The 12,260-nt window shown below is 36.4% G+C and overlaps 1 protein-coding gene across 1 annotated transcript; it reads left to right on the forward strand.

Moving 5' to 3' along the window:
* The first annotated feature begins 893 nt into the window (after nt 1–893).
* SLITRK6 (SLIT and NTRK like family member 6) lies at nt 894–11,035 on the forward strand. Its single transcript, XM_009917006.2, has 2 exons — nt 894–1,422; nt 4,714–11,035. The coding sequence occupies exon 2, from the start codon at nt 4,729–4,731 to the stop codon at nt 7,252–7,254; it is 2,526 nt and encodes an 841-aa protein (XP_009915308.2). The 5' UTR covers nt 894–1,422; nt 4,714–4,728; the 3' UTR covers nt 7,255–11,035.
* The last annotated feature ends 1,225 nt before the right edge of the window (nt 11,036–12,260 follow it).

Raw genomic sequence — 12,260 nt, forward strand, 5'->3', positions numbered from 1 at the left:
GGCAGTGGAATGAACAAGGAAGTAGTATTTGCAGCATATAAAACAATCCCATGCAGTGCAGGAGGGATGAGGAAAATCTTCTTTGCATGGAATAAACATTTTTCTGTAGCCTTACTGTACCTGCTAATTACTTGTTTATGAGCACAAAGAAAATAGTACCTTAAGCATGATACATGCCTTTAAGAATAGCCCCCCCTCCAACTGTTTTTTAACAAAGCAATATTTCATGCGAATACAATACAATCTCACATGGACAGATACCAACACGCTATGCTAACATCTGTAAAACAGACAATTACAATCAATGCAGTTTTCTTCCTACAGCACAAGATGGGCAGTTTAAAAAGGACTGACGGCAATCATTGTGCAAGCATAACGACTAAAATTCCACTGCTTTTTTTCCAGAAATAAAGTATGTACAACTGTACATAGTCATCCACATACTCATCCCTACCCCAGTCACATTGAGTGGATTGAACTGAGAGCTGTACTGTCTCATTTATATATTTGAATAATCCTGCACTTCATTGTGATAGACATATTTTCCAGAGGACAAGGTTTCCCTTGTGGTGTGTTTTGTGGAGGGTACTGGGGCTGGAATGCTTTCAGTTTCTAAAGCAAGCATTTGCAGATATAAACTAAATGCAAGATCTGCCTAAGAGAACAAACTGCAAGAGCTGCAGTGGATGTTTACTGTTTTGCAAAATCAGCCATTAACAGACCTTAAGCAGTCTAGAAGACATTTAGCTGAATTTAACTTTCCGAGGTTCACTTAGATAAGGGAAAAAGGAGGTGAGAGAAATTGCAGGAGGAGGAGGAGCTGATCTGTCTCAAGGTGGAGCTGTATCTTGTATTAAATGACATTGGCAGATTAAAGCTCTCTGGTGGGGAAGGGCTTAAAGGCTGAGTCAAAAGCCAAGAAGTCTCTTTATTTACGCCTACCTCCCAGTCCCTGGCAATCTGACTAATAACAAACTGAGCTAACAAGAAAGACTAGAAAGAGCAGAGAGAACACAGAAGCAGCTTGGATCTAAAAATCTGACAAACCAAGTGATCAAGTCAAGCTCTGCTGAGCATCTTGTTTGTTTATTGCATCCAAATGCTTGCAAACAGTTAAGTATATGCAGAAAAGTCAGCATAGCTGTGAAGTATGCTGTGAATTTTAATTGAGGAAAAAGGACAACTGCTTACAGGATGGTCTAATGTGCACGCTGCCTGGAAGATTTTTTCAGTCGAACTCTTTGTACTTTGTCTTCTGAACAAGGATTTTAACTTTATGGAGCTGTAGTATTACCAGAGCGTGCAACAAAGTGAAACTCAGAAGAAAGTGTGCATTTTTCACAGGGAAAAATTACATCGCATTGAAACAGCTGCTCCAACTGTGCATTACTGAGCGTTTCAGGGAGTGTTACTGCTGTACAGGTAAGAAAGATTCCAGTTAGTTAATGAGCTTAGCAAATGAGGAATTAATTTCTCAGTTCCAGTTAAATTTATTTTTCTGCATGACTTTGTATAACATTTATGTTATATGATGGCAGTTTATATGGTATTTCAAACAGTCTGCCAGGTACATTTATTCAAACTGCCAACTGTTTAGAATGTGTGTAGTAAGGAAACACTGATTTCAGATCCCTTGAGGGGGGAGGAATGGGTGTTTGCTTTTATTTCCTGAAGTGCAAGAATGGTCTTAAATGCATCATCTGACTGTGATTCCCTTCAGAATTTAATAAACAATCCTGAAGGCTTTTAGAAATTACCATTTCTTAGCTTGAGGCTTTGAAATTCTTCAACATGCATTTTTAAATAGCTGAATTAAAACAACCAACCAACCAAAACCCCAAGTACAATGAAACAAGCTATTTCAATGTTTTAAAAACACATTGATTATTACTTGTCAAGCATGGGATGCCTTTGCTATAAGATGACTGCTTCTGGAAGTATTCAACTTTGCCTCGTAGAAAGGACTGTGACATTTTTTAGTCTTTTAGAATTCCTCCTGCAAAAAGCTTAGTTAGAGTATGCAATTAGTATTGACTTACATGAAAGCAGAAATAATGAACAAACTTAAGTTACCACGTAGAATTTGCTGAAAAACCTCCCCACATGAAACAGAAAAAGGTCAGCTTTGTCAAGTCTTTTTAAATTAAATTTTGTTTTATTCTGAATTCTTCCAGTTAAATGTTGATCATCTGTTACTTGAAAGCAGTTTTTATTTTACAATAGTAGCCCACCGAGAGCTTCATTACATATTCCTGAGTGTTCAGACCAAAAAAAAAAAGCCCCTGGAAAAAGGAAAAAACAGAATACAACTCTCCTATTATTTTTTGTTATGTGTATGTGTGTGTGAGAGTTCTGGCAGTGCTGCCCATAGAAGTATGACGATGATTAAAATGGGAATGTTTTCCAATTGGTTACAAATGTTGTTACTTTTATCTCTGAGAGGAGGGCTTTCATTTTTATAACCTAATTTCTCCCTATGCACTAGAATGCAAAATGCTTTCAGATTTTTTTTTTTCCATTTAGTTTTGCTCAGGGACTTTATAAGTGCAGTTTAAATTTGGTGCAGATTGAAGCTGGAATTCCTGCAGAAATAAAGTCTAATTAGTCATACAGTAGGTTTGAAGCTGGCATCTGTGTTTAGAGCCTGCATTTTTTACCTTGGGTCACTGGAAAGGATACTGACGCATGTAAAGCAAGAATAACTCTCTAGCGTAATATGATCCCAGAATTATTCTGCACACTTCAGAATAACATCTTGACATGTTGTGTCTTATCCAATACTTCTTGGGAAAACAAACTTAAAGACATATATATTAAACATAGGCAGCTGGAGTTCAAGGAATGTTATATGAGACAACAAAATTATTTGTTCTACTGAAACAAAGATAAAAGGTCATATTTTTAGGGACACTTTTTCTCACACTGTGAATTGCACTTACTACTTCTAAACACATACATCTATTCCCACTTATCAGGAACTACTAATGGAGAAAAACATAATTTGCTGTGCACACATTTGCTGTTGCGTTTGTGTGAGCATGTGTGTAATACTCATACCACAGCACTTAAGTGCTTGCATATATAAATCTTTGCAATCCATTTTAAGGGAAGCCTTGAGAAATGGTGTTGCTTGTAACAAAGGTACAAGATAATTAAAATATGTATTGATGAGATACCAAGTCATATGACCACACTGTAAGAATGTTCATGCATGTAATTGAATAGATTCTTGTAAAAGGTTCTAATCTTTCAGAAATTATCACTTCAGCTGGTTAATTGTGTAGTGACATTCTGTACTCCATGTTTCACTAGCTTACTCTGAAAGACCAAGTGACATTTATTAGATGGATTATTTAAGAAATGTGCTTAGTTCAGTCCTAGAATAAATAGCGCACCCCAAAAAAGTTCTTGTGTTTTAAATCATCCATTCCACTGTAAGACTTTTTTTCTTTTAGGAAATGTGGAAATATTTAATTAAAGATTATAAACAGTGATTTCACTCCATCTCATATATCAGAAATTACCATTGTTCTTGCTAATTAGACAGCCTTGACAGAAAGAAACAGAGAATCTTCAAATGGAGTGTAGCATAAATTAATTCAAACCAATGATAACTAATGCTTGATTTCAACATGTAAATTTTGCTTGTGACTCCATAGCTGAACTGTAATGATGCATTTATCAGGTATCCCAAAGCTCAAGATCAGCTTGACAGATGATAATTTAAATTACGTAACATACGGATGATACTGGTGATAATTTTTAACTCGTAAAGCACAGTTAGTTGAATGTACCTTTCAGAATTTTTGTGGTAATTAATGATTATAATAATTGGAAGGAGTCTAATAATTAATCTAAAAAAAAAAAGTTTGCCCCTTGCCTACCTGTTTCTTCTGACATGTACTGCATTGTCAGTTCTCTCTTCTTTTCTATTTTAATTGTATACACAATTATTTTATGTATATTATATACAAACATTACACTACTATGTGCTGTGTTCCCGCTGTCACTAAATATCCACAATCTATAACATGTGCATTAAAATTTAAGTAAAGAAAAAGAATTACTTTGTCTACTTCCCTTTCAGTTTGGGGGTGCAAGGATTGCAGAGGAAATATCTTTTGATTTACGTACATAATGTAGAACCAAAGGAGAGATTCCTTTTATCCTGACTGAATGGGCTTTTGCTCACAACACATTGTTGAACCAAACTAAATCTTATTTCTTCTCTTCAGCAGCTGGACACCATTAAGTTGAGCTTAGCAAGGTACTTTTAAAATTTACAGTGTTATATGGTGACACAAAGCAACAATCCAAAATATTATATTAGCCTTGATAAAAGTTACTCAGGGCAGTAACTTCTTACTGCTGTCCGCTCGCAAAACATTCTATATGGTATATAAATAAAGACAACACACTCTTGGTTATCTCGTACTTTCATGTATCAGCATGAGAGTGCTGAAGCACTCCCCTTATGACTGTTTATTGATTCAGTACATTAAACTAATTCTATTTTTCTCTGCTTAGAAAATCATTCAAATGTTTTGCATAATATAATACTGCTTGAAAGGTGAGGTAGCTCAATGACAAGTACTAGGAATGGTTATTGCTCCCCCCAACCCAGAAAAAAAAAATCAAATAAAATCAACCCTGTGAAATCATGACTCTATTACTTTTTCTTTTTCCTTTTTTTTTCTTTTTTTTCTTTTATAGAATCTGCTAGGCAAGATGAAGCTCTGGATTTTTATTCTATATTCAGTTGTGGTTGCATCTGATCCCTTCCAGTCACAGCATTCTTTTTCTTCAGTGAGAGGATCTTGCCAGAGTTTGTGTTTCTGTGAAGAAAAGGATGAGACCGTGATTATAAACTGCGAAGAAAGAGGCATCAAGATGGTATCAGAAATAAATGTCCCACCATCACGGCCTTTCCATCTTAATCTGTTAAACAATGGCCTGACTATGTTACACGTGAATGATTTTGCTGGCCTTGTGAATGCTATCTCTCTTCATCTTGGTTTTAATAATATTGCAGATATTGAGCCTGGGGCTTTCAATGGTCTCAGCCTTCTTAAGCAACTTCATATCAATCACAATTCTTTAGAAACACTTAAAGAAGATACATTTAATGGATTGGAAAATTTGGAGTTTCTTCAAGCAGACAACAATTTCATCACAGTGATTGAAGCAAGTGCCTTTAGCAAGCTCAACAGGCTTAAAGTGCTTATTTTGAATGATAATGCCATTGAGTATCTTCCTCCAAACATATTTCGTTTTGTGCCATTGACCCATTTAGATCTTCGTGGAAACCAGTTACAGACACTGCCCTATGTTGGCTTTTTGGAACATATTGGTAGAATACTAGACCTTCAGCTGGAAGACAATAAATGGGCCTGTAACTGTGATTTGCTGCAGCTGAAGATATGGCTAGAAAACATGCCTCCTCAGTCAATAATAGGTGACATTGTATGCAATAGTCCTCCAGTTATCAAAGGCAGCATCTTAAGCCGGTTGAAAAAAGAATCACTTTGTCCCACTCATCCTGTCAATGAACTTGAAGATCCTTCAGGGTCACTGCCCTTGGTTGTAACGACCTCTATTAGTGTTAGTCACCTATCAACTAAGGTGATTCCTATCCTGAAAGCTCCTACTAAAGAACCAAGTTTAACACTTCATACTTCAAAGCCTACTACTCAGTTTCCAGGAATCTATTGTCCCGTCCCCTGCCACTGCACCAGCCATATGCTCTCAGGAGTTCTCATGCACTGCCAGGAGCGAAATATTGAAAGCTTGTCTGATTTAGGACCCCCTCCTCCAAATCCTAAAAAGCTTATTCTAGCTGGAAACATTATTCAGACATTACTGAAATCAGATCTTGTGGACTACGCCAGCCTAGAAATGCTTCACCTGGGGAACAATCGCATTGAAAACCTTGAGGAAGGATCCTTTATGAATCTGACTAGACTGCAGAAATTATATCTTAATGGCAATCACCTTACAAAGTTAAGTCAAAATCTATTCTTTGGCCTTCAGCACCTTGAATACTTGTACCTTGAATATAATGCTATCAAAGAAGTTTTGCCAGGGACATTTAATGCAATGCCAAAACTTAAGGTCCTCTACTTAAATAACAACCTTCTGCAGACTTTGCCACCCCATATCTTTTCAGGTGTTCCACTAGCCAGATTAAATCTGAAAACAAACCAATTTGCTCATTTGCCTGTGAGCAATGTCTTGGATGAACTGGATATGCTGGTACAAATTGAACTTGAAGACAACCCCTGGGACTGTACATGTGATTCAGTTGGGCTGCAAAAATGGATACAAAAACTGAGTAAGAATACAATGATGGGTGATATTTTTTGTAAATCTCCAGGACACCTAGCAAAAAAAGAATTGAAATCTCTGAACAGTGAAGTCTTGTGTCCAGGTTTAATAAACAGCCCTGCCCTACCAACTCATGCCAATTTTGTAGTTGTGACAACTTCTTCTACTACTACCAACACCGCAGACACCATCCTGCGATCCCTTACAGATGCCGTCCCACTTTCTGTTCTAATATTAGGACTTCTAATTGTGTTTATAACTATTGTATTTTGTGCAGCAGGAATAGTTGTTCTTGTTCTGCATCGGCGACGAAGATGCAAAAAGAAACAAGCGGATGAACAAATGAGGGATAGTAGCCCAGTTCACCTTCAGTACAGCATGTATGGGCATAAGACCACACACCACCACACAACGGAGCGCCCAGCCGCAACTCTCTATGAGCAACGTATGGTTACTCCCTTGGTTCAGGTCTACCGCAGCCCATCCTTCAGCCCCAAGCATACTGAGCAACAGGAGGAGGGAAGTGAGAAGGAAGCTAATGATTCCAAATATCTCCGCCGAAGTCTCCTGGAAAGAGAGAACAGTTCACCTCTTACAGGTCCAAATGTCAAATATAAGGCTACAGATCAATCTGCTGAATTTCTGTCTTTTCAGGATGCCAGCTGCTTGTATAGAAACATTCTTGAAAAAGAGAGAGAGCTGCAGCAACTAGGGATCACGGAATACCTAAGAAAAAATATTGTCCAGCTCCAGCCTGACATGGAAGTTCATTATCCTGGAACACATGAGGAGCTGAAGCTAATGGAGACACTCATGTACTCCAGGCCAAGAAAGGTTTTTCTAGAACAAACTAAAAATGAGTATTTTGAACTCAAAGCTAATTTACATGCTGAGCCTGACTACCTGGAAGTCCTGGAGCAGCAAACATGAAGTTATAATACATTGGGCTGGGGCCGCATTTCTGTAATTCTATTTTAAGTTGAAACCATTGTAAATAAAAGTGCCTTATAATAACATGTCGACAGTCAGAACTTAAGCACAGCAGTAATCCTAGCAAAAAAAACTCAGGGATCACTGTGGGAAGCCATGGGTTTGTGTGCAGGCAATATGTCTCACCCCAAGTTAAACATGAACTTTGTGTGATTGAACTGTGGGAGGAAGATTGCCTATTGCAATATTCCTCAACATTTTAAAAAGGTGTGTATGGCACTCTCCATTCTGTACCCAACCTATGGAAAAAATATTTGTTACCTTTACTCTTTCTTTTTTCCCTCAGTTTAATTAGATTCCTTTTAAAAAAACCACCTGTGTTTGTAGTTATAAAGTTAGAGTGTATTGGTTAGGTTAGTACATGCACTGCATACATGACCGTTGTCTACAACTACACCTAACATACCCTTATAATAAATATGAAAGGAATTGAAATGTTGTCATACTAAATGTCAGTAAAAAAAAAAAAAAGAAAAAAAAAAAAAGAAAATATTTTTGTGTATGCACCCAGAGCCTGCAAATATTTAAGAATTTTACACGGAACTTCATCATGTGCATTCTGTATCAGTATGTGGAAGGAAAAATATGTAACTATGTTTACCCAACATCTTCAAAGAAGAAAAAAATAAGCCTTTTGTTACTTTCCCTATCTGATAGCTTTACCTAAGTTTGGACAATCTTTTCTTGAGCTGCTGCTATAAAATATTGTGCATCACTGGTGTTTCAACTCATAATCCTGGGCAATTTGAAAAGCTACTGAGAATCAGCTGTAAATATGTTACTGTGTTTAATAAGTTTGATTTTTTTTTATCTTTCTCTCTCTATATATATAAATAATTTCTGTGCTGGCTTTAAATATTCTTGGAGGAAACGAGTTTGCTATGGCTAGGAACTTCCAAGTGCAAATACAGGTCCTTTACCACCCTACCCAAAAGCAACTCCCGGTCAGAATAACCGCAACAATACACATACGCACGAGGAAGATTAATAGTATTTAGCTGTTTGTACAAAAATATGTTATATTTTCTGAAATTAGAAGAAAATAAAGTGTTGTGGGAAAAATAGGTAAAAAAAGTAGAACACTGCAGGTTTATTTTTGCAATGAATTCTAGCTAGATTTATATTTACTATTTATTCTGTATAATTTTGTATTTTTTTTCAACTCACGAGAAAAGAAAAAGCTTATTCCTGGCTGCCTTTCAAGCAAATCAAGGAACTGTTCTCTAACAATGAAAAAGATAAAAAAGAGTTTTTTAAATGTCTTTTTTCTTAAAGGTAACTTTTTAAAGAAGGCAACAAATTCTGCATGCACAAGTTTAGAACTGTTTTGGAATTAAACACAATGCTTCTCACTGTTGTCGTGTGGACAGGAGCATCTTGTCCAGAATGCAGTAAGGCCATTCAATTTCTGTGCATGACTGACATGGTGCCAAAAAACAAATTCTGACCTGCATTTATCTTCCTCAAAGAAAATCTTTTGTAAACTGACTATGCATGAACTTTTTTTTCCTAATTTCTATTTCTAGAGTGAAAGATCAGCTTAGTTATTACGTCTGCATATGTATGCTAAACTTAGCATTGAAGTCTTGATAAACTCAAAGGATGTATTCTTTAGTTCAGTTTACTGTTGATGTCTTACCTATTTGTATATACAAATGTGAGCTCTTCGTATTCTTTGTACATATGTTTCTGACAGAAAATTTTCCTATACTACATATGAAAGTCAGATTCTCAGTTCTTTCAAATTTGCATAGAGATAATGACTTTGATGGTGCTATACCAATTTCTGTAATTTGAGGATCTGACCACATGTCTCTGTTAAAAAATCAACTTCCTTATTAATATTTTTGAGGTATCATCAGTTTGCTATGGAAGTCAGACTTGCTGATTTCCAAAAATCAAAATGTCAGTTATTAGAGAATAAGTATTATTTCCTCTTTCTATGACTGAGAATAATTTAGTTCAGAAAGCCTGTGTATTTAGGAGGATTAGGCAGAGGAAATCTGGTGACAACATATTTGTTTCATTGCTACTTTTATTCCAGACAAGTAAAGATAATGCTATGTATTACTTATGCAGGTAAGGGTGAGACGAAAGCAAAAATGCAGCTACATTAACTTTACATTAACTTAGGTATCTAGTATTATTTTAGCTGTTCTTGCATATTCAGGACATGCAAATGGGCTTCATGGACATGCCATAGAACCTATGGAAACCCATGCCCTGATCTGAAGGAGCAACTGGAGCCCAAGTGGGATGGCTTATAGCATCAAAATGACACTAGATGTCTACATGTAAACAATTTAGTTTCACACACAAAAAAAATCTAAGTAACTTTATTATTTGAAATAATTAAGGTTCAATGAAAAATCAAATTCAGTCAATGGAAGTGACAGTAGAAAGCTTGGAATATTGAATCAGACCTGCTATTACTGTTCTTTTTTGAATTCTCAGAGATCTCAAATCAATGTAGAGAAAAGAAACAGAACAAAAATGTACATGGTACTTGATAATAGAGTTTTGTATTTCAGTGTCTTTCATTTCAGTAGTTACTTCCATTAGTAAAAAATGGGTGTAAAAATAATACCCAGCAATTGGCAAGATGCAGGGAAATGATGATTCAGGCCCTCAGGCTTAGATTTAAGAGAAATAGCTTCAGACTACAGACAATTGCCACATGCACAGATGTCACTTTGCTTAGCTGCTAACAGTTGCTTGGCAGAATGTTAAGGACAACTGTATGGCAAAACATTCTTCTTAGTTGCAGTCTCAAAGCATCAGAAAGAAGAGTGAGCTAAATTCATGTCAAAGCAACTCAGTTATACAGCTGTATCAGAGCATTACTCAGCAGAATTAAAGAGAGCTTTAGCTTTTAGCTTTCCCTCAGCAGGGAGATTCACATCATTCATTATATAAGGGCAACTGTACTCTGTGGCAGTGTGTAAGGCTGCAAGTGGTTTCGCAGTATCCAGGAATCACTAGAATGTGGCATGTCATCCACTTCCCTATCATCTGTCCCTACTGGATGTCATGTAGTGATAGTTTGTATGACAAGGAGAGAGGGGGTCTGCCCATAGCCTTACATCTTAATAACATTCTCAGACAGTGATTTTCCAGGTATGAGGAAACTTTATATTGCCATAACAAAAAGGGATAAGAATTTGGCCTTATATGTTTATTCTTCAGCTGAAGAATATCGATATCTGCTGATAAAAATAAAATAATGACATAAGGAAGGTATCATGTACAAAGAAAGAAGGATGCAATATCTTTTTCTAAAAGTTCCTTGGAACATTTTCATTATTACAGTTAGATATGTGCACTTAATGTTATTGGTGTTTGCAGAAAGTTGGGAGGGATAGTCAGAATTTTTTTTGTTAAAAGCATATTCTCTTTTTTCTTTTTTTTTCTTTTTTTTCCTCAGTGACAGTTAGAGTGGTTTGATACATTTCACTTAGCTAGAATAATGGAGGTTGGAAGGCAAAGTATGTTTGACAGTCTGCAACAAAGTGGATCCGTTTTTCTCCTGTCAGCACGATAGTTTAATTGAGTGCGAGAACAGTGCTTCGTCAAGCACACTGGTGTACATGGCAGCTATGTTATTGCTGTTAGGGTACCTCAAGGTAACCAACACTACCATTTTTCCCCTCACATTTGAGTGAAGAAAATATATTAAATAACACTATAGACCTCTTCCCTAAATAAACAGATATTAAAGCAATTTATTGCACTTTTTTATTTTAAACTGGTTTTCTCCTTTCAACTTCATAAAAGCCAAATGTATTTCTTTCTTTTTCTTCCTGTTACAGGTGTATTTCATGCAGACTCTTAATACTGATACTTGAATGTATTACCTGCAGTGAGGCCTCTCCAAGTTTCTGAACAGAAAAATAACAAACCCCCATCCCAAAAAAACCTTCCAACAAAACCTGTAAAATTACATATAAATTGGGGTATTTTCCTATTCAGAAATGGTCCAATATTTTAACACATTCTTCTTCATTAGAATGACAGATCAACCTTTCTGTAACCTAATTCCAGACTATAAATGAATTCACACTTTTTGTCTGTAATGTGTCACCAGTTTCGAATCCAATGCTTTTTCACCTGCAGTCCTTGTTTCTCTGACTAGAATCTGAGGATCAGGTTTTGGCATGGCAAAGAAGTGCCCAGTAAGACCCCAAACAGAGGATGTTTACAATGTGCCACTTACCTACATAGAGATTACTAATTGTACAGTATGCTAAACTGAAAAAATAAGTTTGGCTGGGATGGCAAATCATCCTATAAAGATCCATATCTGGTGTGTTAATAAAAAAGGGTATTTACCATAAATGAAACATTATTTCACAGGATAAAGTAATAGTGGCAAGGGAAAAATGGAGACTGAATCTCAAAGTCATCATCAGAAGGGATTCTGGATTATCATTCTGAGAATGCCATTGTCTACAGCAATATACTTTATCAGCCACACCAACACAATCTGCAAGTTTCACGTAGATGCACTGAAATCATCACGAGGGAAAAAAGCCAATCAAGCACTTGTCTTAATTCAAAAGATCAGCTGAGAAACTTTCTTAAAACTGGCACATTTCTTTTCTCTTGTGCTCCCCAACACAGAATACCTTCATTTCCATTACTGAATTTCCTGCTCAGCCATAGACAGCCCTCTGGCAGTATAATCTACTGTTGCAATTGAAACTTACTCCTTGGAGAGGTTTTGCAGTGTGTGCATTGTTTTCAGTGGTCAGTTCCTCTGGGACTTAGGTTTGGTGCACCCTGTTGGATCTGAGACAGGGAAGATGGATCTATTACTGGTCTTGTATTATAAGTCAAAAGACCTGTCCCTTTTTGATTGTCTGAATTTTATGATATCTTGTTCAAGGAGTTGGTATCAAATCCTTTTGTTCCTTGAAACAGAAGTGAACTGTAGCTGGAACCAATAC

Source organism: Haliaeetus albicilla, chromosome 15 (assembly GCF_947461875.1).
Source record: "Haliaeetus albicilla chromosome 15, bHalAlb1.1, whole genome shotgun sequence".
NCBI lineage: Eukaryota > Metazoa > Chordata > Aves > Accipitriformes > Accipitridae > Haliaeetus > Haliaeetus albicilla.

Excerpts from the sequence above, each read along its gene's own strand:
- SLITRK6 (XM_009917006.2), top strand. The coding sequence starts at position 4,729 with ATGAAGCTCTGGATTTTTATTCTATATTCAGTTGTGGTTGCATCTGAT.